This window comes from Crocodylus siamensis, chromosome 2, assembly GCF_052110815.1.
Source record: "Crocodylus siamensis isolate JL-2025a chromosome 2, ASM5211081v1, whole genome shotgun sequence".
Taxonomy (NCBI): Eukaryota; Metazoa; Chordata; order Crocodylia; family Crocodylidae; genus Crocodylus; species Crocodylus siamensis.
Genome location: NC_143396.1, coordinates 47,779,205 through 47,806,601, shown reverse-complemented (window position 1 = coordinate 47,806,601; position 27,397 = coordinate 47,779,205). Strand labels below are relative to the sequence as shown.

General features: G+C 42.5%; 1 protein-coding gene across 1 annotated transcript in view; it reads left to right on the top strand.

Annotated features, from left to right (window-relative positions):
* Nucleotides 1-27,397, top strand: part of RFC1 (replication factor C subunit 1) — a 75,556-nt gene that overhangs the window by 5,721 nt on the left and 42,438 nt on the right. The window contains exons 2-4 of the mRNA XM_090035769.1: nucleotides 5,738-5,866; nucleotides 8,195-8,270; nucleotides 11,028-11,147. Coding sequence (XP_089891895.1) covers nucleotides 5,738-5,866; nucleotides 8,195-8,270; nucleotides 11,028-11,147 — 325 coding nt within the window. The remainder of the gene's footprint in view (nucleotides 1-5,737; nucleotides 5,867-8,194; nucleotides 8,271-11,027; nucleotides 11,148-27,397) is intronic.

Below are 27,397 nucleotides of genomic sequence, written 5' to 3'. Positions count from 1 at the left end.
CTTCTCTTGGAAGCTGCTTCCAGACCCTAGCCACCCTGACTGTGAAGTAGCGCCTCCTGATATCTAACCTAAACCTACCCTCTGCCAGCTTGTGACCGTTATTCCTGGTCACTCCTGGCAGTGCTCGGGGAAACAGTGACTTCCCCAATGCCTGCTGATCCCCCCTGACTAGTTTATAACAGGCAACTAAATCCCCCCTCAGTCTTCTCTTTTGGAGGCTGAACAGGTTCAGGTCCCGTAGCCTCTCCTCATAGGGCCTGCCCTGCTGTCCCCTGATCATGCGAGTGGCCCTCCTCTGGACCCTCTCCATGCTGTCCACATCCCTCTTGAAGTGTGGTGCCCAGAACTGGACGCAATACTCCAGCTGCGGCCTGACCAGTGCCGCATAGAGGGGGAGGATCACCTCCTTGGACCTGCTTGAGATGCATCTGTGGATGCATGCCAAGGTGCAGTTGGCCTTCCTGACTGCCTCCCCACACTGCCGGCCCATGTTCATCTTGGAGTCAGTGATGACCCCCAGATCCCTTTCCACCTCCGTGCTGACAAGAGGGGAGTTCCCTAACCTGTAGGTATGGTGCTGGGTGTTCCTCCCGAGGTGCATCACCTTGCATTTGTCTGTGTTGAAGCCCATCCTATTCTCGTCCGCCCACCCTTGTAACCTGTCTAGGTCTGATTTTTTTTTTTTTTTTTTTTTCTTTCTTCCCCATGGCACCAGGATGGCAAATTCCCCCTGCCCCCCCCCCCCGGATTATTTCCGGGGGGGGGAAGGGGAGGGACTTCTAGTGACAAAGGTCAGGGGGTAGGGGCAGGACTACCAGTCCCAACATGACAGCCAGGGGTTAGGGCACCTGTCAAGGGTGGCAGCTACCCTTGCAGCCCTCCAGCCAAAATTATTGCCCACCCCTGGCCTAGGGGGAGCAAGTTACTTTAAAATAACAATGTCTTTATGGGGTTCCCATTCACATATTGGCAAACAATGAAATACTTCATTTTCTAATTTCAGAGAGGCCTTAAAAAGCAAATAACTGTTGTGTGCCCACAAATATCAGTTAATCTAAGGTGTCCTGTGAAACTTTTATTCATTTTACATATCATCACAGCTATCAGTATCATTAACAAACAGTTCAAGGTAGAAAATCAAACTCAAAAAAGAAAAAGCAGTCAGGCCTTGGAATATATAATCTTATAATTACTATATATTCTGGAGTAGTAAATTTTAACAAATTGCCAATAGATTGCCAATAAATTGCTTAACATATTAAGATGAAAAGTCTACAACTGTAGTTACCTGAACTGAAGACTAGTTTAAATGTAAAGACAAATACTCCATAATTAGATTTCATAGATGGAAAATATATAAAGTTGATATAATTTTCCATCTATAGAATCTAATTATTGGATTTAAATTTATACCCCTCACCAATGCAGCAAATGGAAGGGGGATTCAAGTGCCTGACCCCTACCCCTTGCCCTCCCACACTCTGCTCCCTGCTGCCTGTGCCCCCATAGCTTGTTCCTGCTGCTGCCCCTGATGCTTGCCCCACTGTGCATTTGCCCCTGATGCTTGCCCTACTGTGCATTTGCCCCCTTGTGCAGACATTCAAAAAGCTTGACCCTGAATTGATTCAACTTTGTATGTTAGTTTAACTTGGCTAGGCTGAATCACTTTGTAAATGTACAGGCATCCCAGGAATGCAAGCACGTGCCTACAGTGGCTCAGGCTGGAAGCCAGGAGGTGCTAGAGCAGCCCTACCTTCCCATGCACAGGGCTGAGCTGAGGGGGTGTGGCCAGGCCCTGGTAGGAGTAGGGAGTGGTTTCCCCCCTTTCTTGAATAATAACAGAGCATTTATCAGCTCTGTTAAACAAAGAACAAACGGAGGGACATTACCAGCTGAGCTTTGATTAGTTCCAAAAAGCCCTAAGCAGACGCTGCTGTCTGCCATAGCACAGAGGTAACCAGCATGTGGTCTGCTAGCTAATGCTGTGCGTCTGTGTAAGGCAGAGGCAATGGGGAATCCCTGCTTAGGGAGTGGTGAGAGGAGGGAGAGAGCAGGAGGAAACCAGGCAGATGCTATGTGCCTACAAGTCTCTGCTGGAGCAACAGCCAGGGAGTTAGGGGGAGGGGCCAGCCCTGCTGTGAAGCACATAGCCCCACCCACCCCAAACAGGATGCTGGGATGCTGGGAGTGTCTGGTTTATCTCAAACCAGCAAGGTGCCTGGGTCAGACATTGCATAAACTGGTTTGACCCAAATCAGTTAAGTCTGTTCAACCAGGTTTATCTCAAACCAGTTTCAGCCATTTTCAAACTGGTTCATATACACTGAACATCTGTTCTGTTACAGGTTTAAACCAGTTTCTGATCTCTTAAACAGGTTTATGTGTAATGTCTGTCCCTGAGCTGGCTCCAACCCCTACCTGGTCAGGTAGCAACACTTAGAGTGCCCCTGGCCCCAGCCCCGGTTGGTGTCAGATGTGGAGCTTAGTCTCAGAGTTGCTTCTGCCTGGCTAGCTGGGGGCTGGAGTCTCAATGGAGGGCAAACAGGGTGTGGGGGACAGAGATAGTGTGAGGTAGAAGTGGTGATGGTGAGGGGGATGGCAGGTGCAGCTCCAACTGCCCTATGCCTGGGTCAGGGCCACAGCCACAGCCTTAGCCACAGAAGCTACCTACCCTCTGAACTTGTACTTGAATCCAGGACCAGGGGCTTTCCCCCATATTAATGGGGTAAAAACCTTGTCTTGGATTCAGGTAAATATGGTATTTTTTTTGTCAGTTTGGCCAAAGTATACAAGCTAGTCAATTCCATAGCTGTTTTTTTTTTTATGCATGTTGGCTGTAGTTATGCTTGTGTAGCATTTTGGACTCAAGAGGATCTTTAAATCCCAATTAAGCTTTACATCTCAAAATGTTAAGAACTGTTAGTGTCAGAATTTCTTAAACTTTCATAATTTAAGGTTGATCTTAATCTATTTCAAGTTTCCTTTTAATTAACTCTTTTAATGGGTTAATGGTTCTCAGGTGGTTGTAAGTCCCTAGGAAGTTTTGTTTAAGTGTGTTTCGGTTTTTAGCAGCATCTTATCCTTCCCATGGCTCCTTCCCTTATTTGGTTACGTAGTCTGTCTCAGCTGTGTTCTAAGACGAGCTCATTCCTGCTCTACTTATTTTATACTTGCATAATTGAACAAATACTCCATACTCCTTTTAACATCAGTTTAAACTTTGGTCTTCCTTGTGAAAACTACAACCAAGTCTTTACTTCTGTGTCTGCATACACCAACACTTCATGGGTATTTCAGGTTTTTAAATAAACATTTTATTACTTCTTGATAGACATGTAGAGGTATTTATGTTTATTACGGTTGTAGCACATAATTGGTAGTTTACATGTAAAGTAAATGATGGGGCATTTACCTTAAAATAATTTGTTTTGGCCTACAAGAACATCTTAGTACTGTCTTCATTCTTCAGTTATAAAGATATCTTCCACATGTTAGCTTTCTCTGTAATACAGTTTTCCCTTGCCCATCACAGTTTTGAGTATCCACACTTAATATTCTGTGTACCATTTTGGCTACCATGGTATACAGTTTTGAGTAATCCTGTTTTTCTGTGGCCATGCATCAGCCTGCCACCTTGCTATTTCAAATCACCCACACGCTTGCTAGCCACCTGTGGCACTCCCATCTCCTCACACACGCTCAATTTTGCATTGTGCTTCATGCCGTTAACGTTCAGTTGCAGGTGCTCTGTGTTTTTCCTCCCGATTTCTTTGTGATTTTTGCATTTTGCCCTTAATTGTGTCCTCTAAGCGAGTGAATGCTGAAAGTGAACAATTTGTGAAGAGGGCAAGGAAAGTGATGTCCTTGGAAACAAAATTGGAGTTGTTGAATCGTCTAGCACATGGAGAGTGTGTGGCAAATATAAAAAATGATTTTTATACAGTGTATGTTCCTTTATTATTCATAGTCAAGTCCCTGACCCCCTTTTTCCCATAAGCCTTTTTGTCTTACGAGCCACGGTTTTGCCAACCACGGTAACTTCCACGAACCTAACTCCTGTGGTTGGTGAAGGAAACCTGTATTGGTAATGAAGGTTTGATGCTAGCATTCAGAGTCCCTATGCTCTGTTAGTTTCCTGGTTTTTCTGTTGCCCATGCAGAATCTGCTTTAAGTTAGATGCTGTTCCTTTAAGAACTTTAAAACTAGCCACCTACAATCAGAAATGCATAGCTAGTACTTTATTAATAGTAATGTTGTAATCAAATAGTTGCAAATAGCTGAGTAACACTAGTGTTATTAAGTCAGGGCCCAAACTTTTAGGTAAGTGCACGTAGGCAAAACCTTGTTTGAACAGTTCCATTTATTTCAACACACACATCTGCTTTCCAGGGTCAGGATCTTAGTTTATGAGGAAAGTATAAGAAATCTGAATTTTCATTTAAAAAAAAAAAAAAAGAGCCTCCTAAGACGAGAACATTTAAAAAAAATTTTAAGATGGCAAATAAATCACAGGTTTTACAGAGGAAAAATGCTAGTTCTTGTTTACAAATCATACAGTTGATTTGGCCTCGGGCTTCGTAAACCAGCGATGCCAAGTCAGGAAGCAGTGAGAATAGGATACTTTTATATCAAACTATTGGAAACGTATTTTTCACTGTGTAAAGCTTCTTTCACAATGATCCTACAAATTCATAAATTTAACAATAGCAGGGCTACACTTTTCCTTAAAAACACTTCAGAGGATAAACGTAGTTACGGCTCAAAATGGAATTTTCCAGTGTGCTATATTTCTAGGAAACTACTTACATGAACTCTGTATAAGAAGAAAATAAGCAAGTGTTAGATGGAAAGTAGTCAGAAGCCCCTCCCACCATCTGCTGTGAATTTTGGTCACTCACCTTCTTATAATATGCTTGCTGTTAAAATGATTTCCATAATTGGAGACAGTGTTTGTAAATAGGTAGAAGCAAACTGTATGATGTTTTTTTTTCATGGACAGTTTGTTAGAAGTGTGATTTGCTCTTGTAGGTTCACTATGTGCTTATACTGGATCCCACTAAAATTTAAGTTTCTAATTTTTATCAAGGAAAAAAGTCTTTCTGTTTATATAGTAGGAGTAAGTGATACCATTAGTTAAATTTACTAAATTGTGTTCATTTTTTCAGATTATTATTTTGATTAACTTACCTTCATCTTAAATTTTTACTTAGTTCCATATTATGTTTGGATTATGTTAGAATTATTAATTTTGTGCATCTGCTCCTGGGTTATGTTGAGAAGCACCAAATTTAATCTCAAGCTTTGTCTCATGGCTGAGTTATTCAGTGCCTTGGAAGTTGGACTATTGTTTGTGCCAGACTTGACTGCAGATAATTATTACTACTGGGGTTGATTGGCCTGGTGTCTCTTTGTCCATCGTCAGAGGGACCATTGTACTTTAAAGGGGGATGGCTGCCAAAGGTATTCTGTTTAGGGGAAAATGGTCTTCTGGAATCATCTACATACATAGGAATAGTTGGTGCAATGTTGGCTTCACTGATCAAAGGTTGCTTTGGGTCTGTAAACACCTGTAGTGTACTAATGATGAGTAACAAGTTCTAAGCAGAATTTTAGGGTAATAAATGGCAGAAGAGTTTTTGAGAATGTAACTTATTTTTTTACCTCTTGTATAGTGAAGGGTCAGAGTACTGTATGTTTTATTTGATTTTAATTTTTTTTACTTTTTTTCTTCTATTAGGACATCCGAAAATTCTTTGGGGTTGTATCCACTGGGAAGAAAAATGAATGCGAGGCAGCAAAAAAGACTGAGAAAACCAAAAATGGGGAAGGAACTTCAGCGGGAAAGAAAAAGAGAAAGGAAACCAAAGTTGGTTTGTTTTCCCTCACTTTTTTTTTTTTTTTATTATTTGGTCTGGTACAAGATTCTGTATCTGTGGCTCTTCACTTAAAAACTGGCCTGCTTTCTGGATTTTATTTTTTTCCCAGTAACTTATTTATGGTCCTTAAAATTTGACTCTTTTCCCTAGAGCCAAAACTAAAATAAACTTGGTTGGCTTTAAATGTGGGAGGAGAAATTTACAACTGATGTTATCTTTCTGCTAGCACCAAACCCAGGAAAAGTCTTCTCTCCCAACCTAGAATTATTCTGTGGTAGCTTCACCCTTCCGAGCTGTCAACTTACTTGCTTCCTGAAGAATATTTAACCTAGGTGCTTCTCTCTTGGGTGTGGCTCTAAAAAATGGAGAGAGAAATATGCTTTCTACTAACCCAGGCTAGCAAAACCAAGCAAACTCTGTTCTGCTACCACAGAAAAAAATTATCCTGTAGTTAGATAGCAGCAAGTGTTCCTGTTTCTGTACCCAGTTTCCCCATAACTTTTTCCCAGCTCAAGTAGGGAAATTTTCAATTTTCCAACTGTTTGAGGGGGAAGACATTGTAGTGGTATGTTAATATTATGAAAGCAATCCAATGAAATGCTGAAGAAATTCTAGCCAAAACCTAGATCCTTCAAACAGTTCTGCCCAAGCAGACCTGTTTGTCTTATTTATTTAGATTTATTCTAAAAATGGCAAAGGGCACCCATGCCCAGTCACCCTTGACATCAAAAAATTGTTCTTAATGCAGTAGTGTAACTCAACACACCCACCCTTGCCTTCAAAATATGCTTGCCCTTACAGTTACCTTCCCATACAGGTACAGTTGCAGTTGACATTTCTTTTTAACCACCTGCAGTTTCCCTGCTCCTGTCCCTGATTTTCATTTATCTTAGGGTAAATGATTAGCATTGTAATGCAGGGAACTTTCTATACTGAGTTTATTAAAGCAGGGTCAGGAGCAGAGTTTGTAATGAGAATTTAAATATTGTTGAATAAAGAGTTGAGTTCTGGCTTCTCTAACTCAATGTGTTATAACAGAAAGGGGAGTTGATTGAGACGTGACAAAACTGTTGTGAACCTTGAAAAGCATCCTGCAGTAGAGATTGAAAAGATGTATTATTATAACTGTTTACTTCAAAGAGATAAAAAAAAATAAAGATAAGAGTAGTACATAATTGTAAATGGTATAAAAAAAGATATCTGGTATAGTGATTATATCTTTTTATGGTCTGTCATAAAATAAGAATAAAGAGCCATTCAGTGTAACTAAAAGGTAACAATTTTAAGGTTAATAAGGAAATTCTATTAATTCTGTAATTTATTTGGGGAAACCAAGGTGTAAATTAAGTCAGATATTCAGTAGTTTTCCAAATGGGTTTGGATGTTGCATAAGGATAACAAGAACATCTATGGTTCATTTAGATGAGAAGATTGCATTTTTAGAAGTGCTGAAGTCCTCGTGCTTCTTGCCTAAAGACAGCGAGGAATGAGACACTCATATAGAATATTACTTTATTATCAGTTTATTCTACAGTTGTCTGTTACAGCAGGAGTCAGTAATCTATGGCCTACAGAACTCTGTGAATAGGATTCAAAACCACAGATTCAGTGGCATTTAGTAGGCGGTGGGGAGGGGCTCTTTGACCTGTGGAGGGGAAGCTTTGCTCAGGCCATGCCACATTCCAGTGGAGGAGGGCTTTTGGTGTGCCATGCTGCAGCTGAGCAGTGGGTAGAAATAGTGGTGGCAGCTTGGGTCCCAATGCCTGCCACCCTTCATCCCATGTGGAATCATTTTGATCTTCTGCAAGAAAATGTTGCTGACCCCTGTGTTACAGCGTTTCTTACAGATTCCTTTTAAGTGTCTGTCTTCTGTCATTGGTTAGATGGACTGGTAGTCTGATCTAGCATGATAAATGCACTGTTTAAAGAAGGGGTTCACCTTGAACATGTCTAATCCATTTTTATTTTTGGAGCTATGAAGTGAGTTATTTTTCATATTAGATCAGTTGACATCTCAAAAAGGTTGAGATGAGATGTTTTGGAGGGTTTTGTTCGATTATTTTTAGGGCTTTATCACCTAGCGGTGCTCTAGTACAGACTGGTACCTTCATGCAGTAGTGACCTTTTCATTTCTATTGTTTCTGTTTTTATAGCCAATAAAATGAAAGTTGAATGGTTGAAGTTCTTGGCTTATTTTTACTTAAGTATGTTAGTGTTTCTGCTAGAATCAAAATACAAGTCTGGTAACTAGAAGATGTAGCTGAAAGAAATCTTGGAGCAGCTGTTTGATACTTGAACTAATGGACTGTCACTACTAGGTGAAGAACTCATCTAATGAAGATGATACCCCAAAAAAACAGACAAAGAAGAAAAAAAGGATCATCTATGATTCAGGTAACATTGATATTGCTCTAGATCGGCACTTCTTGTTAAAAATGAGTGACCAGTGGCAGGTTGTTTTTTTTGTCTTTGGTTATGATGTAGTAATCTTGGCGGCTTGCGCTCAAGAAGAGATGTGCATCATGGGATACCTTTAATGTGCTCTTGATTTGTTACTTCTGAAAGTCGTTAACTGCCTGCAGCTTCTAGGGGCGTACTAAACGGGCTATATTCGATTTGGATTTGGATTTGACCCGAATTGGGGACAAGGATTTGATTTGTTGATTTGGATCACTGTCCCCAATTCTATTCGGCTGATCTGAAGATTTGATGCTGATTCAGAGAATCAGCGATTCGGTCATAGAAACAGCTTTAAATATTTTGTCTACATACCTCAAGGTACCAGGTGTGTCTCGTGAATGCTGCAGTGCTGGGGTGGATGGAGCATCCCACAGGAGTGCGGGAGGGCCCTCCACATGCTCGGTGGCGAACCCAGAAGTGGACCGGAAGTACTTGGTCTGCTGGGGAATATGCGGGGGAGCCCCCCCACACAATCTGTGGTTCAACGATCGGCCACAGGGGGACCCTGGGTGCACCCCAGGCCCAGAAGGCACCAGTCGCCGAGCCAGAGAGGTGCAGGGGACCTGTGTGTTCCCCAGCAGACCCAGAAGTGAACCGGAAATGCTTCTGGTCCACTTCCGGGGCTGCTGCCAAACACTCTGGGGACCCCTTGCGCTCTTGTGGGATGCTGGATCTGCTCTACTATCTCAGCATTCACGAGTCCTCTGGTACCTTGAGGTATGTAGGAAAAACATTTAAAGCTGTGTCTGTGTCCAAATTGTCAAATCTTTCCGCAGGTTCTCCTGATTCGATTCAGATTCGGCCACCAAATTGGGCCGAATCTCTGCCAAATTGAATCAGCGACCAAAGGTTTGCAGAGCCCTAGTAGCTTCCATTGTCACCCATTCTCACCCACGATCACAGTGCATCAAAATTGCTAAAAATGCTACCTCTACTTATGTTTACAAAATATCTTTTACCAGATCTCAATAAACAAAGCAAGACCCTCTTCTGGAATTTACTTTAGATTTTTGACACAGTAATAGATTGTGTCCATCCTTTTACCCCTCGGCCCAGTTTTAGGTTTCTAATTCTGCTAGCTCATTTGTATGACTAGGCCCCACCCAGACTTTGGGGACTGGGGGGAGTGGTTCAGTGACACAAAAGAATTTGCAAGATTTTTCCGATATTTTATTTGGATTTTGCAATTGTACATAATATAGTTAGCGGGCTGTACAGCATAATTAACATTCCTGTGTTTTTCTGTTTTGACACACAGAAACATCATTCATTGTTCGTTCTCTGCTCCTAGGTGCTTTTTAGGCTTTTAAAATTTTAAATACAACTGTTCAACCTATTCTGATTGGATGTGCTTCAGACAATCAATACAACTCCCCTCTATAGCAGCTATAAGATTTCTTTAAAAAGGTCACATAGTAGTTTTTTCTGTTACTTATTCTCCCTCTCATTGGACTCTGAAGCCTCCTAGAGCTGTCATGAAATTGGAGAAAAGATTATAGACTTTATGGCTTCTGTTGCAAACTATTGATTACATTCCATGTGCTGGTTCAATAGTACAAGGTTGCTCTAATTTTAAAAGAAGAACAATGACATGCTTTAAACCTGCAGAACGCACAGATAAATGAGCTTTCTATAATGTTGTCACCAAATATTGAAAACATGTCAAGCTGCATCAAAAATTGTATTTTATGCTCTTCCTCTTGCTCTCTGGGACCTATTAATGAAACTCCTCAAAATAAATGTTTGTCAGTACTTGTGTAATATACAGACCTGTATCTGTCTTTTAATATATTATTACTATTATTACTGCTATTTTTATTATTACTCCTTTGAATGCCAATAATGTTCCTTGAACTTTAGACAAACCTTTCCCATTAAGAGGAAGGAAAATGAAATATTGCTCCAAATCCTTGGAAGACTAGTAGATTTTTCAGGCACTGAGGTTGGCATATTCATTCACATATGAATTTAGAGCTGCCAGTTTTATATCGTAAATACTTGTTATGCTAGCATGTTCTTTGGTTCCCCCATAAGTCAGGCTGTGAGCAGTAACTATTGCACAGGCTGTGTTCCCTCTGTTTCATTCCTTTCCCCACAAACCATTACTATATATTTATTACTTGAATGAAGTGGGAGTGTGTTCTTTCTCTTATGCCTTTTGTCAACCTTTGGGATATGGATAATAATGATGTAACCAAGGGTGCCACTTGAATGTTGCATTTAATTTTTGTTGGCTTTGCAAGTGAATACCCTAAAGTATACTAGGTAAATGTGCTTCCATTAGTCGTACTAACAAATATATTTTTGTAAGGGGTGTTACATTTTTTGCTTTGGTCTAGTGTTCTGTGCTAACATACTAGATGGGAATTTCCTTCTTAGCAATCAAGCTCCCAGGGTAGTATTTTTAATAATAGAAGACACAACAGGCTTAGTTCCTGGGTATGAGTAAGAGGGAATATAATTCTTGTTAATGAACAAAAAACAGTCCAGTTGCTTGATGGCCTCTGAAGAAAGTCACATTTAGTCTGCAGCTTGTTGGAAGGATAAGGCCAAGTTAGAGTTCTGTAGAGAAAATTGTTGTGTGTTGTGCTTGTTTTACCTGCTTGGATGTTTCTATAACCTGTTAAACTATTATTAAAAGTTTGTTTTTATGTGGAAGATTGCAATACTTGTGTTGTGGTCAAAATACAGATTCAGAAGAGGAGACTCAGTCAGTGAAAAAGTCCAAGAAGCTGCCTGAGAGAAAACAATCATCTTCAAAACCTGATACAGTTCTAAAGCAGGATCCTGTTGTTTATATCTCAGAGACAGGTAATGGAAAAACGGGACCTTCAGCTGTTGTGGGAGGGGGTGTTTTATTAGTGATACTTTTACTGTGTAGTTAATTATAACTAAGATATAACATTCAAGACGGAAGGTTAGCAAAATCTTGAAAAGACTTTGATCATGGAAGGTCATTACATTTGTCACTCCCTCTTTAACCATGTTGAAAATGATCAGTGCTAGTTGAGGCTCTTCCATTTCCTTCAGTTGAGGTCTGTCATCTCAGGGATTGGCAGATTCAGTCTTCTGTTTCCTGGTGTGGTCTCTCTAATTTTCTGGAGTTAGAGATGGCTTCCAGGCACTTAAGCTGTGTGCTAATACACTTTGAAATGATTCAGCATTATTTAAATCTGTATACTTTTCAGGGAGAAATTGCTGTTTTCAGTATCTGGTCTGCTATCTTGTTTTCTCTCTTGTTGCTTATTATATTAGAGCTAATAGTGACAACACTTCATAGTTGGTAGGGTTGGAAGGGACCTAAGCAGATCATCAAGTCTGACCCCCTGCCATGCTGGGGTCAAATGACCCTGGCTAGGTGATTGTCTAGCTTCCTTTTGAAGACCCCCAGGGAAGGGGTGAGCACCACTTCCTTTGGAAGTTGGTTTCAGATCCCAGCTGCCCTGACTGTGAAGTAGTGCTTCCTGATGTCTAGCCTGAACCTACTCTTAGTCAACTTATGGCTGTTATTCTTAGTTACTTCTGATGGTGCTCGGGGGAACAGGGTCTCTCTTGTTCCCCACTGGTCTCCCCTGGTAAGTTTATAGATGGCCACCAGATCCCCCCTCAGCCTTCTCTTGTGGAGGCTGAACAGGTTCAGGTCCCATAGCTGCCCTGCCTTGCTGCCCCCGATCATGTGGGTGACCCTCCTTTGGGCCCTCTCAATGCTGTCCACATTCCTTCTGAAGTGTGGCGCCCAGAGCTGGACGCAGTACTCCAACTGTAGTCTGACCAGTGTTGCATAAAGGGGGAGGATCACCTCCTTGGACCTGTTCATGTTGCATCTGTGGATGCATGACAGGGTGCGGTTAGCCTTACTGACCGCGTCCTCACGTTGGTGGCCCATGTTCATCTTGGAATCGGTGACTCCAAGATTCTTTTCTGCCTCTGCACTGATGAGAAGGGAGTTCCCCAGCCTGTAGGTATGCTGCTGGTTCTTCCTCCCCAGGTGCAGTACCTTACACTTGTCAGTGTTGAAACCCATCCTCTTCTCATCTGTCCACCCTTGTAACCTGTCCAGATCTAGTTGTAGCCTGTCCCTCCCTTCTAACGTGTTCACTTCTCCCCACAACTTACTATCATCTGCGAACTTGAACAAGGTGCTTTTCACCCCCTCATCCAAGTTGCTGATGAAGATGTTGAACAGTATGGGCCTGAGGACTGAGCCCTGTGGAACCCCACTGCCCACATCCCTCCAGGCTGAAAATGACCCGTCCGCCACCACTCTCTGGATGCGGTCCTCCAGCCAATTTGCGACCCATCTAACTAGGCTTTGATGCCACAGTCGCCTAATTTTTTTAATGAGGATGGGGTGAGAGACAGTGTTGAAGGCCTTCCTAAAGTCCAGATAGATTATGTCTACCACAACACCTGCGTCCAAGGATTTAGAGACCTGGTCGTAGAAGGCAACCAGGTTGGTCTGACAGGACCTGCCTCTAATAAACCCATATTTGTGGCCCCTGAGCATAATCTCCCCTGCTTGTCCCTCACAGATGTGTTCTCGGATAATTTTCCCCAATCGCTTCCCCAGGACCGAGGTAAGACTAACGGGCCTATAGTTTCCTGGGTCCTCCTCCTCCCTTTTTTGAAAATGGGGACCACATTGGCCCTTTTCAAATTCTCTGGCACCTTGCCAGAGTACTATGAGTGCTTGTAGAGCTGTGCCAGAGCTTCCGCAATGGCCTTTGGCAATTCCCTTAGCACCCTTGGGTCAAGATCATCTGGACCTGCTGATTTGAACATGTCCAGCTCCACCAGAAGTTCCCTAACTAGGTCCTCTCTGACCCTGGGCCCAGCTGTGCCTCTTCTGAGTTCGTTCGGGATCCCGGTGGGGGGTATGTCCCTGTCCCTGCTCAGAAATACGGATGCAAAGAATTTGTTAAAGAGGTCAGCTTTATTGTCTGGTGTTTCTTTTTCTTTATCACCCTGATTTGAACTTTTAAACAAAGATCCAAGTGTTAATATTCTACCTGCTAACACAAAGAATAACATTAGAAAAGCTGCTAATAATAGTAATTCTGTTGTACATTTTAATAGTGGTGCTGCTTTAAAAATACCATCTGTGCAAGATTCTTAGTCCTGGGTTTCCATTTGAACTCCTAAACTTTTTGCTCTGTCTGAGCAGCAGTAAAGTGGAGGAATAAACTTACCTCTTAAGCTTAACCACTGATTTCAGATGTTCCATAGCATTTAAGAAGTTTTGTATATGAGTAATCATTGTTTTAAATTGTCTAAAGTAATTATTCTTTAATTTCCATAGTAAATTTTATGTAGAAATTACGTAAGTGAGATCCATATGTGTAAATGCTTTGGTGAATTGTATTTAATTAAGGTGGCATATTGGTTGTTCAGGCTATAGCTCTGGTTAAAATGAAAAGAAGTCTTTGCTATTGAAGAGGTAGTATGTGTTTCTTACTGCCACGATTCACTTCCATAATCCTGTTTCTCAGGAGATCTTATTTTATAGAATTCTCACTAGGCAGGTTCTTCTAGTGTTTGCAGGGAAACCTTTTGATGCAGTGGTTTATCTTAAAGGCTGAGAGGATTTCTAGTTCTCCCTTTTCGGATGCTCTACTTTTCGGCTTTTTGTGCTAAACTTAGTTTTGGTTTTGGAGTATTGTATTTACCTCCATTAAAACTTTTTTGAGAGGAAATGGCAATGGGATAGGACAAGGTTGTCTGACATCTGAGTGGCTGGGAGCTGCACAACTTCCTGGCTAGATGCTTTGCAGGCTGCATGCTGTGCTGTGCCAGCACCACCTGCTGACACCATGCCACGCAAGTCCCTGGAGTCTCCCCAAGCCCCCTGGTCGTGGGCTTCCTTGGGCCTGTGGATCGTGCTGCCTCACCCCCAAGGATAGGAGCAGGAATTAGAAGCTGGAGGAAGGAGTGGGAGCCTGGAAGTCCAGCAGCAGGGGAGTAATGGGGGTGGGAAGGTTGGAGCCCAGAGGCCACAGTTTAACCTTATTTCTGTGACTATTCATATGCTGATATTACCTCAAAATGTAGTACTTGTTAAACAGGTGCGGCTGTTAACAAATAACAAAGCATGAGAAGATGTCACTGTAGTATATGAGAAATGGATGACCATGTTGGCATGAGCTCAGAGCACTCTCACCTCTAATCTAATTGTCAGAGATTAAATATCAGTACCATGTAGATTATGCTATGCATGGTCATTCATTGTTGATGGTGGGTGCATCTCCCCTTCCCCACTGAAATGATCTAGTAGATTCAGCTGAACACTGTCAAGTTATGGATATGTGGTACTGCAACGTAAGTGACTAATCTGACTTCCATTGAAGCTGATGGGAATTATTTGGTTGACTTCAATGGGAATTTGGATTAGCCCCTTAACTTAATTAGGCTAATGCTAAATCTATAGCCACTCCTCTAATGTTAGTCTAGGCAGTTAAAAGTAGGGGAAAGCTGCTTGATGATCTTGTCTGCCAAGTATGTAGGAAAAATCTTGATGTTCCCCAATAACTAAATCAAATTAGAAAGCTGGAAGGAGAGAGAATTCACTCATCTTGAAGGAAAGCACTTTTTCAGCATGTTGCAGCTTGAATGCTTCAAGAGGAATTAGACATTTTTCTTGCTTGATACATTTTTTCTGTGCATTGAAATTAGTACAAGTTTACTGTAAATTAAATAGCAGCCATTTGAAATAATCAAGGTGGCCAGATATTATCATTCAGACTATATCAGCTTTAATAAAACAGTTTTAAATGAAACCACAATATGTTTGTACCCGCTGGGCTTTATCGATCCATGTGGATGGGGCTCCGATGTTCCAGCTGAGCGTCTGGGCCCTTAGAAGCGTTGAGGTAGTTCTTTTCCCCGTGTTGACGATCCCGCTCTCGCCTGGCACGTCTTGATGTTCTGCAATGGGCGGGTCACCTGGCGGGTCCGTCAAAGCCCAGGTCCGACACGGCAATTGTACTCGGGGCTCCACCACCCCTGCACCCCGGCCTCACGCCACCTCTATCGAGCCGACTCCACGGTGTCTTGTGGCCTGCCGGGCTGATCCAGCTTCCCCACTTGCAATTCTGACACCTTGTAGGGTCGAGTTGTGCCCCCTCTGCTGGTGAGGCTTGCTACCAACCCCATCCTCAGGAAGGGTACTTCTGGGCCCAATTCTCGGGTCCTTCTATACTTAGCACCCTGGGTGCTTTCCCCAATCTTCCCCCGGCATGGGGATGATCACCTTAGCCCCAACACCCATGCTACTCCCTCTAGTCCCCTAAACCCTGGCATGTCCTCGCCTCTGGGATTTGGGCAGCGACCCCGCCCCAATCACGACCCTTCGTCTGGGTCCTCCGCTGTCTGGGTCAGTACTTGCTCCCTTGACGTCTGCTGCTGGATACTGCTGCGTTATCTCTCTCTCCGGAGCTCCTTGCTCCGGCCCCCTTGTCCCCTTGGGATGCTTCCCTGGGACCTGCTCCTCCCGCGGCGCCTGTAGCAGCTCCTCTCTGGGGCCATCTGCCCCCTCTGCTGCAGCCGCTTTCATTTTCATCTTCGCCAGCCAGCATCTGGTGCTGACGTCACCAGCCGGCCGCAGCTGCACATATAGCCAGCTCACAAGCTGCACGGATTTCCCGGGAGCGTTGTTCCGGGCTGCAGGTGAGTAATCGATGTCACCTTGCTCCCCGGGGCATGTTGAATAAAACATCTGTATGTACAAAGCCCTTCTCATATTTTATTTAATATATTTCGGTAATGTTTTAGATTAGTTCTTAATATTAAGGAAAAGATATCATATCAAAGTCTTCTGAAGAACATTCCAGGAGACTTTCTGTGGTTCTGTTTTTCCTTCTTTAAAAAAGGAATTGAAGTACATTTTTAGTTTTATTAATAAAAGATTCATGGAACAACAACTTTCAGTAAAAATGGTACAAGAAGACAGTTAGTAGCAGAAATATGTGACTGTCATGAAAATGCAAGTACACTAACATTTCAGAAGCCTATTTAATTTCATTTCCTTGAAATGGACATGGCAAATCCTGATCAAATAAAATAGTTTTGCAAAAAGTTGTAATTTGAAAAATTCAGAGTAGAAACATCAGTTTCAATTTGTAGACTAGTTTTTGCAATTGGAATTGACTTTGAATAGTCATTGGTCATGTTTCTTGTTGCAAAGCATAAACTTGGTTTGAAGTGCTTATTCTTTTGGCATTAGAAAAGGATCTCTTGATGTGACAGATTTGTTTTGGTATGGATTTTAAGTTGATTGGTTCCAGCTTTTTTTTTATTGCAGTTGAGGTTAGGAAAATTATATGTTTGTAGGTTTTTGATGAGAGAGGGGATCATTTTGCTCTCTGTACTTTGTACAGTACCAACTATAGAATGTGTATTGTTATACAGGAGTAACTGCAGCATTAGATTAATACATTCTTTAGTCCAAAGCGCACGCATTGGAAAGGCATTTTTTATAATATTATAGAAAGGTGTTCTGCCATTAAAAATGACAGAGGATAGAAACTCTCTATCCCTAGAGTTATTGGAATGCCTCAGAGATCCTGACTTTGTGCTTAAAAATCACAAATTCTATGTTAAAAATCTTAGATGCTCTGATTTAAAAAACCCCAAATCTACATTTTTCCACGATTTAAAATGAACTGCGTATGTGCAAGTGTGAGTAATGAGTCTGGCCCCATTGTCGTGTTCTGTTCCCCCAACCCCGATCTGGGTCTGGCCTCGTTCAAACCCCTTCCTTGCCACTCTGGGTCTGGCTCTGCTCCCCCCCCAGGGCCACTCTGTGTCCAGCCCTGCTCTACCTCCCCTGCTCTGCCAATGTGATCCCCCCTTTGCCCTCAGGCATGGAGGTAGGGGGGAAGCCACCAGGATGAGGGTCCAGCTGCTGCTGTCCTCCCCCACTGCTTTGTGGTGCTGAGCAGCCCTGATATGTTAGTGTCCTGCCCTGCCCATATTGTTGCCCCTCATGCCTGGCCCACAGCCCCAAGGCCCTGTTAGTGCCTCTCGCCTCTGACCTGTTGTCCCCTGCCCCCAGTGTGTAAGGAAGGGAGTGGGTATGTAGGGAAGTTGGGAGGGAGCGCAGGGGATGCAGCAGGGGGGCACATGCCCCCCAAGATTTTTGTGCCCACAGTGGGGTGCGAGGCTGCAGCAGGGCTGGACCAGCTCTGGGCAATTGCTGCCTCCGTGGCCCAGTGGGGAGAATTGGAGCTGAAGGGAGTGCTGCACCACCATGATAAGGCATGGCAGTGGCATGGAGTTGTGCCCCACACTGCTGCTGGGTGGGCATGGGGTGCCTGCCATGGCAATGTGGTGCTCCCTTCCACATTGGGTTCCTCCGCTGGATGGCAGAGATGGCTCCTGGCTAGAGCTGGTCCAGCCCTGCTGTGGGCACAGAAATCGTGGGAGGCACATGTCTCTCCCACCCCCACAACTTGTGGCCTGTGCCCCTTCTGCCCCCACCCAATGTGTGGCCTGTGTGTGTACACCGCCCCCTCCCCTCCTCCCAAGTGTGGAAGGAGCTCTGCAGGAGCTGTTGTCCGTTGCTGTCTGGCTGCCATGTGCATATGTGTGTGTGCACATGCACATGGCGCTCCCTGCCTGATCACTCTCCTCCTGCAGCCCCTTTCAGTCTGGAATGCTGCCAGCCTGCAAGTGGAAACCCACCTTTTCTCATGGTTTCTCTTTTAAAGGCAACAATTTGTGATTTTTCTCCTTTGAGAGAAAATCTGTTTGTTTGGGTTTTTTTCCATTAAAGGAGAAAATACGTGCTTTTCTGCAGCGAATGGAAAACCCAGATCCCTTGTTCCTAGACACGGTGCCTTTTCTCTAGTTTTAATGTATTTACCTGAAGCTTCCAGTCATTAGCTCTTGTGTGTTTCTCTTGGAGAATAAAAAAAAATCTAACATCAGAAATCTCCTCCATCATGTACTAACAAATTGTGATTTAGCCACCTCCTTAACTTCTAAGTAACTAGATGTTAAGACTCGCCATGTTTCATAGACCTTTTATCAGTCTTGTAGTTTTTATGAATCCTTTCTAGTTCTTAGATATGCTTTTTGAAACATCCGCATTAGAATTGGAAACCAAATTCTAACATTGGTGGAACTGCTGTGTACAACAGTAAAATTCTCTCTAGTCCTTCTCTATTTTCATATACTGTAGAGCTGTGTTAATCATAGCATTTTGCTCCATGGTTTTGTTGTGTTGATTATGTACCCAGAGTCCCTTTCTGTGTTACCTTTTCTAAGATTCAGTACATTCTGTAAGTATGAACTACTTTTTTGTTCCTAGATAGGTCTTGGTATTTATATTTAGCTGTACTACAACACATTTTAGTTAGCTTAGTAAATTGAGGTGATCTATCCAGATTGCGCTATATCTGACTTGTTCTTTTTATTTATTCTTCACCAATTTTTGTTCATCTACAAACTTTTCCAGTGGTGACTTTTTAAATGATCAGGAGTATAAATAAAGGTATTGAATAGTTTTGACACATGAACAAATAAAAATGAGGTTCTTGTGGGAGTGTGTGGACATAGTGCATTTTTAGAATGAATATGCAACTGGAGATGGTGAAATCAAGTTGTTCTGCATATGACACCATGGGAACATTGGTCAAGGTTAACAGTTTTCAGGGATTTCACTACAGCTCAATGCTCTTTTATCCAGTGAATTCTATGCACACAAAAGCAAGGCTAAAATAACTAAATAATGACTAAAATGTAACTAAAATAATTCCTATATAAAACAACGAGTATTTCAGTTTGTTCATGTATTTTCCACCCCGTTCATAATTCACTGTTTTTAAGTTTACTGGAGCTGGATGTATGTTATAGTTGAGCATAATTTTCATTGGCATATAAATCAAGCCATATAACTTTGTCAACATAAAATATTTTCTCATGGATTATTTTTTCAGACTTCCATCTTGTGTTATTTTGATGGAGAGATGGATGAGAAATGAATTTATATCTAGTAGTCTTTTCTTGGATTTTATTTATTACTTTCCATTTAAAATGCTTTGGACTTTTCGTTTTTCCATCAGTACTGTCTCTGGCATTAGCATTTTGGCATAATGAAGGTATTGCTGCTTATACTGTATTTCCAAAAAATGTGGATATCCAAATTTATTAATTTCAAAACTACTGGTTTAAAAAATTTCCATAGCCTTGATTGAACATAACAAGTTGACTTCTTGTTTCTGTTGCATGTTGCCAGTCTGTCTTCTCCCCCTTCAGTTTTACTTCAAGAAGTGAAATTAATTGTGTGAAACAGGCTTTGGATCACTCATTCTTTTAATTTTTCAGACATCATTTGAATCCTCCTGTGTAGAAGTCTTTGATTTCTCTGTAGTTCTGCTGTTGTTTGTTTTCATGAAAAATTGGGTATGAATTAAAGTGCATTGTTTTGTAGAAGATAGTAAATAACTAGAGTCATGGAGAGGTTGTCTGGTTTGCTTTTGTATTAGATTATATTTTTTCCTTTAATTCTAAAACAAGTCATTTTCATCATTGCTACTTACTGTATGAATCACTCTCTTCACTTAGTTTGATTGTCAAGGGCAGAACATTATCAAGTAACAGGAAAAGGAATTGCTGTTTATAAATTCATCCATCCATTACTAACCATTATCTCAGGTAAAACAGTCCATTAGGATGGAAGAAATCCAAATACTTGTACCTGTTAAATAACAGTCATGTTTTACTGTTTAATGAAGTATGGGACCTTGAGCTTTGTTTGCAGAAGATGACCTGTTGTTATGTTGCACTGAACCTTGTCTGGTATCATCAGAGGTTGCTAGTTGGCAAGAACTCTTATTTGGTGAATATTAATATACAACTGATTATTATACTGTGTTGAACTTTAGCTTATTTTGTCAGGTCAGGAGTTGCTAGTTGTTGGATACTGCTCTTCTATGGCTCTTAATGTATGTCATAACATGTAAATACCTGAAATGTTTCATTGTGTCTATATAATGATTGCAGTGCTAGATGTGGGGATGCAAAATGTGTATTTCTGAAAGTTGCTTTTGTTTTAGGGGCACTAATTATGTTGTAGGCCTAACGTGTTTAATTTGCAATTAAATTTATAGTCTAAAGGAAACCGTCTAGAGAGTGAGTAGGACTGGCAGTTGAAAAGCCAACTGTGGAAAGGACTTGCTTGATAAGGGGGTGGGGGTGGGGAACAGAAGTGGCATCCCCAGTCAGCCTAGAGGGGCCAGAGAACACAAGCAGTCCCAGTGAGGGGACCTGGTGGTTACCCCAGGAAGGGGTCTCCACGAGAGCCCAGGACCAGAGAGGGCCTGAGGATTTGTTTACAGGGCTGACATGGACCAAGGAAGCTGGCAGCAGAGACTGGAGCCCAACAGGACTCAGCAGAGCCCAGATACAAACAAGACTGATGGACAGCAAGTACCAAGCCGGGGGCAGAGGCGACACATTGGGGGATGGACCAGTATTGAAGCTGGGCAACGTGTAATTGGAAAGGAGGAAGGCTGGGGGAAACGCTTGGGATAGTAACATCTCCCATACCTGGCGGCCATCATATTCCAGGAACCCGAGCACCAAGAAGGCACAGGACATCAGCTTCAACAATGCAGGTGATGGCATCCTGGTTGATGTTAGGTGGGGTGTAGGGGAAGCAGAGCCTCACAGAGGCAGAACAGCGGGAACAACTGAGGAGAAATGCCAAGGGGAGGCAGGACCAAACATCATCCTCCCAAGCTGAAGGCAATCATCATCAAAGACGTTGCAGGCAAGGCCCCCTGGTGAACTGACCCGGAGTCGTTCCAATAACCAAGCTGTTCATCCCTAAGAATAATGGAGAGGCTCGAGAGGAATCCCCATACACGATGCACTGGAGAGAGACATGGAAGACTACACCAACCTTAAAAAGAAATTAGATAGGTAATAGTGGCAGTACTAGGTAAATTAAAATATACCCAGTTTTTATCAAGGTATAGATCAGCACTGTGTACATGTGCATTATGTTCCAACATACTTCTGCAAAGTGTTTAGATTTTTTTTTTAAATTTGCTCGAAAAGTAGTCTCTGAATAATTCTAGTTACACTGGTAGAAAATAGGTGATGATGTTAATACTTTGCCTTTTGTATAGCAGTTTTCATCCATAGATCTCAAAGTGCTTTGTAGAAGAGGTCTGTCTAGAGAACAAAAAGAGAATCCCAGTTGAACTTGAATTAGTTTGAAATTAATTAGAGAAGAAGGAGTACCCAGTGCTGAGGACTTTTCCTGGAACTTGAGTTGTGAGTTTGGCTTCCTGCTTCCACAGGCTTTGCAAAAGTCACTTAGCCTCTTGTGCTTCAGTTCCTTGGGAAATAATTTAGTAAGGCTTCATACTCTCCTGTAAACCACTTCATAAATTTAAATTAGTTAACAGTAGACCTAAGAATCCTAAGGAGGATTACAGGAAAAAATAAATTGGGAGGACTGGACCCTTAATGTTATGGAGTACAATCAAATGATAATTTCCCAGCTCCTACCAACTTCTACATGGATGAAAAATTTATAAAATAGAGTGCATGAGCGCTGTTTTAACAGAGGTTATGGGAGAAAAGGAGTAGATTGATTTTATTTTTAATGTAATAGCCTCTCAAGTTGGGTGTTTGTACTAAGCCTCTTTCCTAATCTGGCATTCACTTATGAAAACTCTTACATTGACAGATTTGCATTTACAGTATTTTTAAATCACCAGGTGCATTAATCTTCAACATTTCAACTGATTGAGAATTGTTATGCATGAGCTGTCATTGATTCTACATGAGTAGAGAGAAGCAGTTAGCTGTATTAGTTCAAAGTCAGGCAGAAGGCAGCATAGATTTGCACCTTATATACTAATGAAATCAGAGAGATATAGCATAAGCTGTCATGAGCCTGAGCTCTGTTCATCAGATACTAGATACCATCACAGTGGTTTGAAACAGACATTTTTAATATTTGGAAGTAACTGAGAAATTACCTTTATGATTTATATAATAAGTTTGGAAGGAACTAACAACTAATATTTCTACTTTTCTCTGAGAGTGTTGCTTGACCTTTAAATTTTTCCATTATTATAATACATTAACAATAGTTAAGCTACAGTTTTACATTTTTGCTGCAATGTGCAACTTAATCAAGAGGAGGAGGAGGAGGAGGAAGAAGGTGCCTAGATACTATCTATATTGATGGGCATGTTATGATTGGCTGCCTGGCTTACAATGTCACAGTCCTGCTGTTTAGCAAAAAGCCTTCACATTGGGCTTTAGAGGGAAAGGGGATAAAATGGAGAGAGCTAATTATAACTTGATTGCAGAGATTAAAGGTCAGTTTTCTGAGGCCAGGTAGAGCCTGGTTTAACACAAATCATACCCCAGCTTCTAGCCCAGCTGAAGTCATGTATTTTACACTGCTGTGAAATAACTTGTGTTCATCAGTTTGGAACTAATTCATATTTCTGCTTCATTTCTCCATGTTACAGAAACTGTGTTCATAATGGCGTGGCATTTGTATAAGAAGGAACTTGCAGAAATTTACTAAGTACTTGCAATAAAATACTAAGTAAATATTCATTAATTTTATTAGGACTTTAACTTCTTGTATGCCAGTGCTGCCATGTAGTATGGGATAAAAAGATGCATTATATTTTTATAGAGGTTGCATAGCTATAAAGTACCAGAATTGTTTCATTTTTGTTTTAACCTTTTTGGTGTTTCTTTCCTGTTTGCAACTATTACTATTCTAGGCTGTGTCGAAAAGAGCATGGCCATGTGGTATGTGGCACTGCAGACTTGTCTGTAGCACCACATTCTGGACACTTGGGTGTTCTCCGTGCTACAAGGGAGCAGTGTAGAGGTGGGGGTTGATCCCTGGATATCCGAGGGTCAAAAAAATCTGTACAAAAAGAGGTGAAGCGACGTATGCAGACGTAGCATGTGTCGCTCAAAACTGGACAGAGCCTGGCCAGCCAGAGCCATAATCTAGCTACTGGCCAGGCTCTGAGTGTTAGGATGACCACTGCTGCAGCCCCAGGTAGCTTCTTGGACCCCAGGCCAGCCTCCCCTACCCCACCTGGGGTAACCTGCTGCATGCCAGAGGATGCATGACATGGGTGTTCCCTGGGAACAGCTAGTGACAACACAAGGTGTCCTGCTGCTGGTTGTCCCTGGGGAACCAAACGTCTATGCTTGCGTGGACTCAGCCCTAGAGTCTTTATGAGTTCTGACTCAGTTTCTACCTTATCAATGTTGAGTATGAGATAATATTCATTAAACCTTTGCTCTGATTTTTGTATGACAATTATTCACAACCAGGGTGTGACAGCACCCTGGGGTGCTATGATATTCTTCTAAGAGTGCCATGCAACATTAGCACTGTTAGGTATGCCAACATCTACATGTGATCAATAAAATAAGTGAGAGGTTTCAAATTTAATGTCAAAAGTGTTCTGACCTGTGTGGTCTTCCTGAGCTCTTTGTGACAAAATTGGTCTGTTTATTTTTTCATAATCAAGAAACAAATGGAAGTTCAGAGCTGGCATTTTCTGAGGTGTGCTTTGAGTCTTAAGTTGAGAATTACTGGTGTACAGTATTCAATGGAACATATTTCTTCATGATTTACTGGGGTGATGGTTCGGGAGACTGAACAGAGCATCAAAGCTGGAGAAGGTGAAATGAAAAGCTCAGTTTGAAAATGAAATGGCTAAAGCAGGGGTTGGCAGCATTTTCTGGTGGGGGGGCTGGAATGACTCAGCTTGGGTCAGAAGTAGTTGTTCAGGCACCAGGAAAGCTGCTGCTTTCCACCTATAGTGTAGTGTGGCAAGTGCCCCCCCCCCACTTACTGAAGGCCCAGGCACCCTGCTGCCGAATGTTGCTGGAGCAGAAGCCTCAGCCCTATGGGCTGGATCCAAAGCTTTTGTAAATACTGGGCCTAAAGGACCAGAGTTTCTAATACTGAGCACTTCAGAGTAGTTTCCATAAGCTTGGTGTAAAGCCCTCACTTAGGTTTTGATCAGGCTCTTTGTGTTTTAAGTCTGAGACCTAAAGTTTTTAGCACTAATTTATTAATTCAATAACTAAACTGAGCTGGTGGTGCAATTAGAATCACAAGAAGTGTAAAATGTAAAAATTTTACATTAATAAGTTTGGCTTCTCTGTACATTGCATATTTTGTAATGCATTTAAAAGCATTAACAATTGTAGATTGTTAAAAGTATTAGAAGAAACACTAGAATAGAAGATTTTAATTGTGTTGTGTTGCACGTATGCCATGTTACTGTAACAATCTTCATCTTTTTCAAATACTACTTGGTGTTTCACTTACTCCCAAGATGGGATGGACTTTGCTTGAGGATCCAGGATTGCTCCCATGAGGAGCAACCACTCGTCCTGAACTCCCCTCTCCACTGGGTTGTGACCCTTTAGGGCCTCTCTGACAAGCCTCCTTAGCTTGTTAAAGTCAGCTTTCCTGAAGTCGAGGACTTCTGTATTACTGACTGACTTGCTAGCTTTACGGCCAATGGTGAAGGTGATCAGCTCATGGTCATTGTCCATGATGGGGAAGTTTGACTTCTGCCCGCCCCCCCCCCCGGCCATCTGTCTCTCACCACTTGTGTCTCCCCCCCCCCCAATGCTTGCATCCCATAGTGCAGTGGTCTCCAGCCTTTTTAAGTAGGAGATCACCTTTGGCATTTAAAAACAACCCAAGATCTACCCAGTGCTGCTGGCACCCCCTCTCCGCTGCCTAACAGGTAAGTCTGTGGGGAGAAAAGGTGGGAGCAGATCGAGGCAGGGGGAGAAAAAATTATTTGGGAGTGTGCCTCCTCAGCAGGTAAGTCCCACCTGGCCAGAGTCCTGCTCAAACCCCTGCTTCTGCAGCACTGTCCCTCACTGCGGGACCTTTCATCTAGCTCCTGTCCCTTTCCTCCCCTACGGACTGACCTGCTGGGCTGGGGCATGCGGGCACTCAGCTGTCCATCCTAGCCTTGGATTGACTCCAAGAGGCTCCGAGATCTACCGCAAGAGGCTCTAAGATCTACTAGTGGATCGAGATCCCTGGTTCATGACCTTGCCATAGTGCTTGTGCCCCTGCAGCCCCTTTCTCCTGTCTGTCCCCCCTTCATCCTCCCACTGTTTATCCTTGTTTCAGGTCTAGTGTGACTCTGGCCCCGCTCCAGCCTGGGGCATGAAGCACATGTTTGCTCTGGCCCAGGCTCCAGAGCCTGGCTGGAGCTGTTTTTTATGATCAGCAGTTAGGTGGGGTCAGAACAAACATGCATTTTGTGCCCCAGGCTGGAGTGGGACCAGAGCCATGCCGGAGCAAAGGAAAGCAGCAGGGTTGATGGAGGTGGGGAGATGCGATGCAGTGGGCAGAGGGGAGCAGATAGCAGCTGTGCTTGTTTCTGTGGGTCTGGATCTGGGTCTGACTCCAGGTCTGACTTTAGGTCAGTCACAACTGTTGCTTGCTCCCCCTGTCCCACCTCATACTCAAATCCAAGATGATGGTTTTCTCTTCCCCCTCAATGTTAAATGGGGATAAAAACCTTGTCTTGGATTTGAATAAATACTGTAACATAATTAAAAAAAAAAAAAAAAAAGGAGTAGTAGGATGAAGAAATTATTTTGTGTGAAAGAATTAAAGTACTCATTGTCTCTTGTTTATTAAGTTTGTGTTTGAGAGGTGGAGAAAGAGGAGCTTAAGTAGATGGCTTAGAAATTAGCGAAGAGCAGGGCACCACTCTGTAGTTTTGATTGTTTTTAACTGCAGAACTATATAAATCAGAGAGGAGATTAGTCATAGTAGTGGATATAGGATGGTTATTTTTGTTCCCATGGAAAATTGCCACCTGCTTTTGCTCCATTCAGCTGGATTGGTTCAGTAACTAAGAGGGTGGGGAAAGAATATCTAAGATGGAAAAGTTAATAATGGGAAGACAACTACCAAAATGAGTGAAAGTGTAGAAGAAACAAGAAGAGGGAATACATTCACTGGATCATGTTCCTGTGGTTAAGAAACTATGTTCATGTGGGTTACTGCCACTTGGTGGTGCAGTTCCTTAAAATTACTTCATAATTTCAAGAACCAGGTAGGGAGTGTGTCCCCAAGCTTGATTTCCAGCCCCTTCTGGCTTCCCTTTGCTGCCCCAGCTGCTCAGCTGGGTGGTGGGGGCAGTGATTACAACTCCCTGGGGGCTGGGAACTGGGGCCAGGGAAACTATTTCTGCTGCAGTCCCTGGGTTTTAAGTGCTTCGCTCCACCCTGGTTAACATGGCCTTGTGGGCACGTGGTGATTTTGAAAGCTGGAGAATGGGGGCTTGGGGTTGGGGAAGCTGTCCCTGGCCCCACTTTCCTATGGCTCCTGCTTTAAATCGCCCCATGTGTGGCCCATTTGGGCTGCATGTGAAGGGATTTAAATCCTGGAGGGCTTCTTATTGACAGCCTGCCCCTTCCCCAGGCAGAGGGGAGAACAGATTTTAATTTAATGGGCTCTCTGAAGGTGTGGGTGGCCCAGGGAGCATCCCTTTAGGGCTCCCTAGCTAGATTTTGTTTGGCTCTCTCTTTTCAGCCAGGGGGCCAGAATGCGTCCCAGGCTATTTTTCTACAGAGAGAGTTTTAGAGAAATTCTTACCAATAGATCAAACACCCATATGTGGCCTTATAACATCTCTTTGCTTGTGTAAAGGTTGAGATTTTTTCTAATAATTATTTTTTCTAATAATTACATAGCTAATCTTTGAATTGTTACATGAGGTTTATGGTGCTTTTTATCTGATCAGCGTAGTGTGTTTTGATGATATCGTTAGGGAGATGAGGGTTCATTAGCAGACATTTCCCCTGTAAATTTTGTACCGCTATCAGTAGTTCTTTACCTTGTTGATGGGGGAGTGTGGAAATGACACACAGCACTAATTGATAGTATTTTATACTTTGAACTTTGTCATGATTTGATTTGACATTGAATATATTTCACATTTTAAACACCTATATATTTATTTGGTTTTTGCAGTGATAATTTTATAAAGGTGTTGAATACTGACTGACACTGTTCTCTA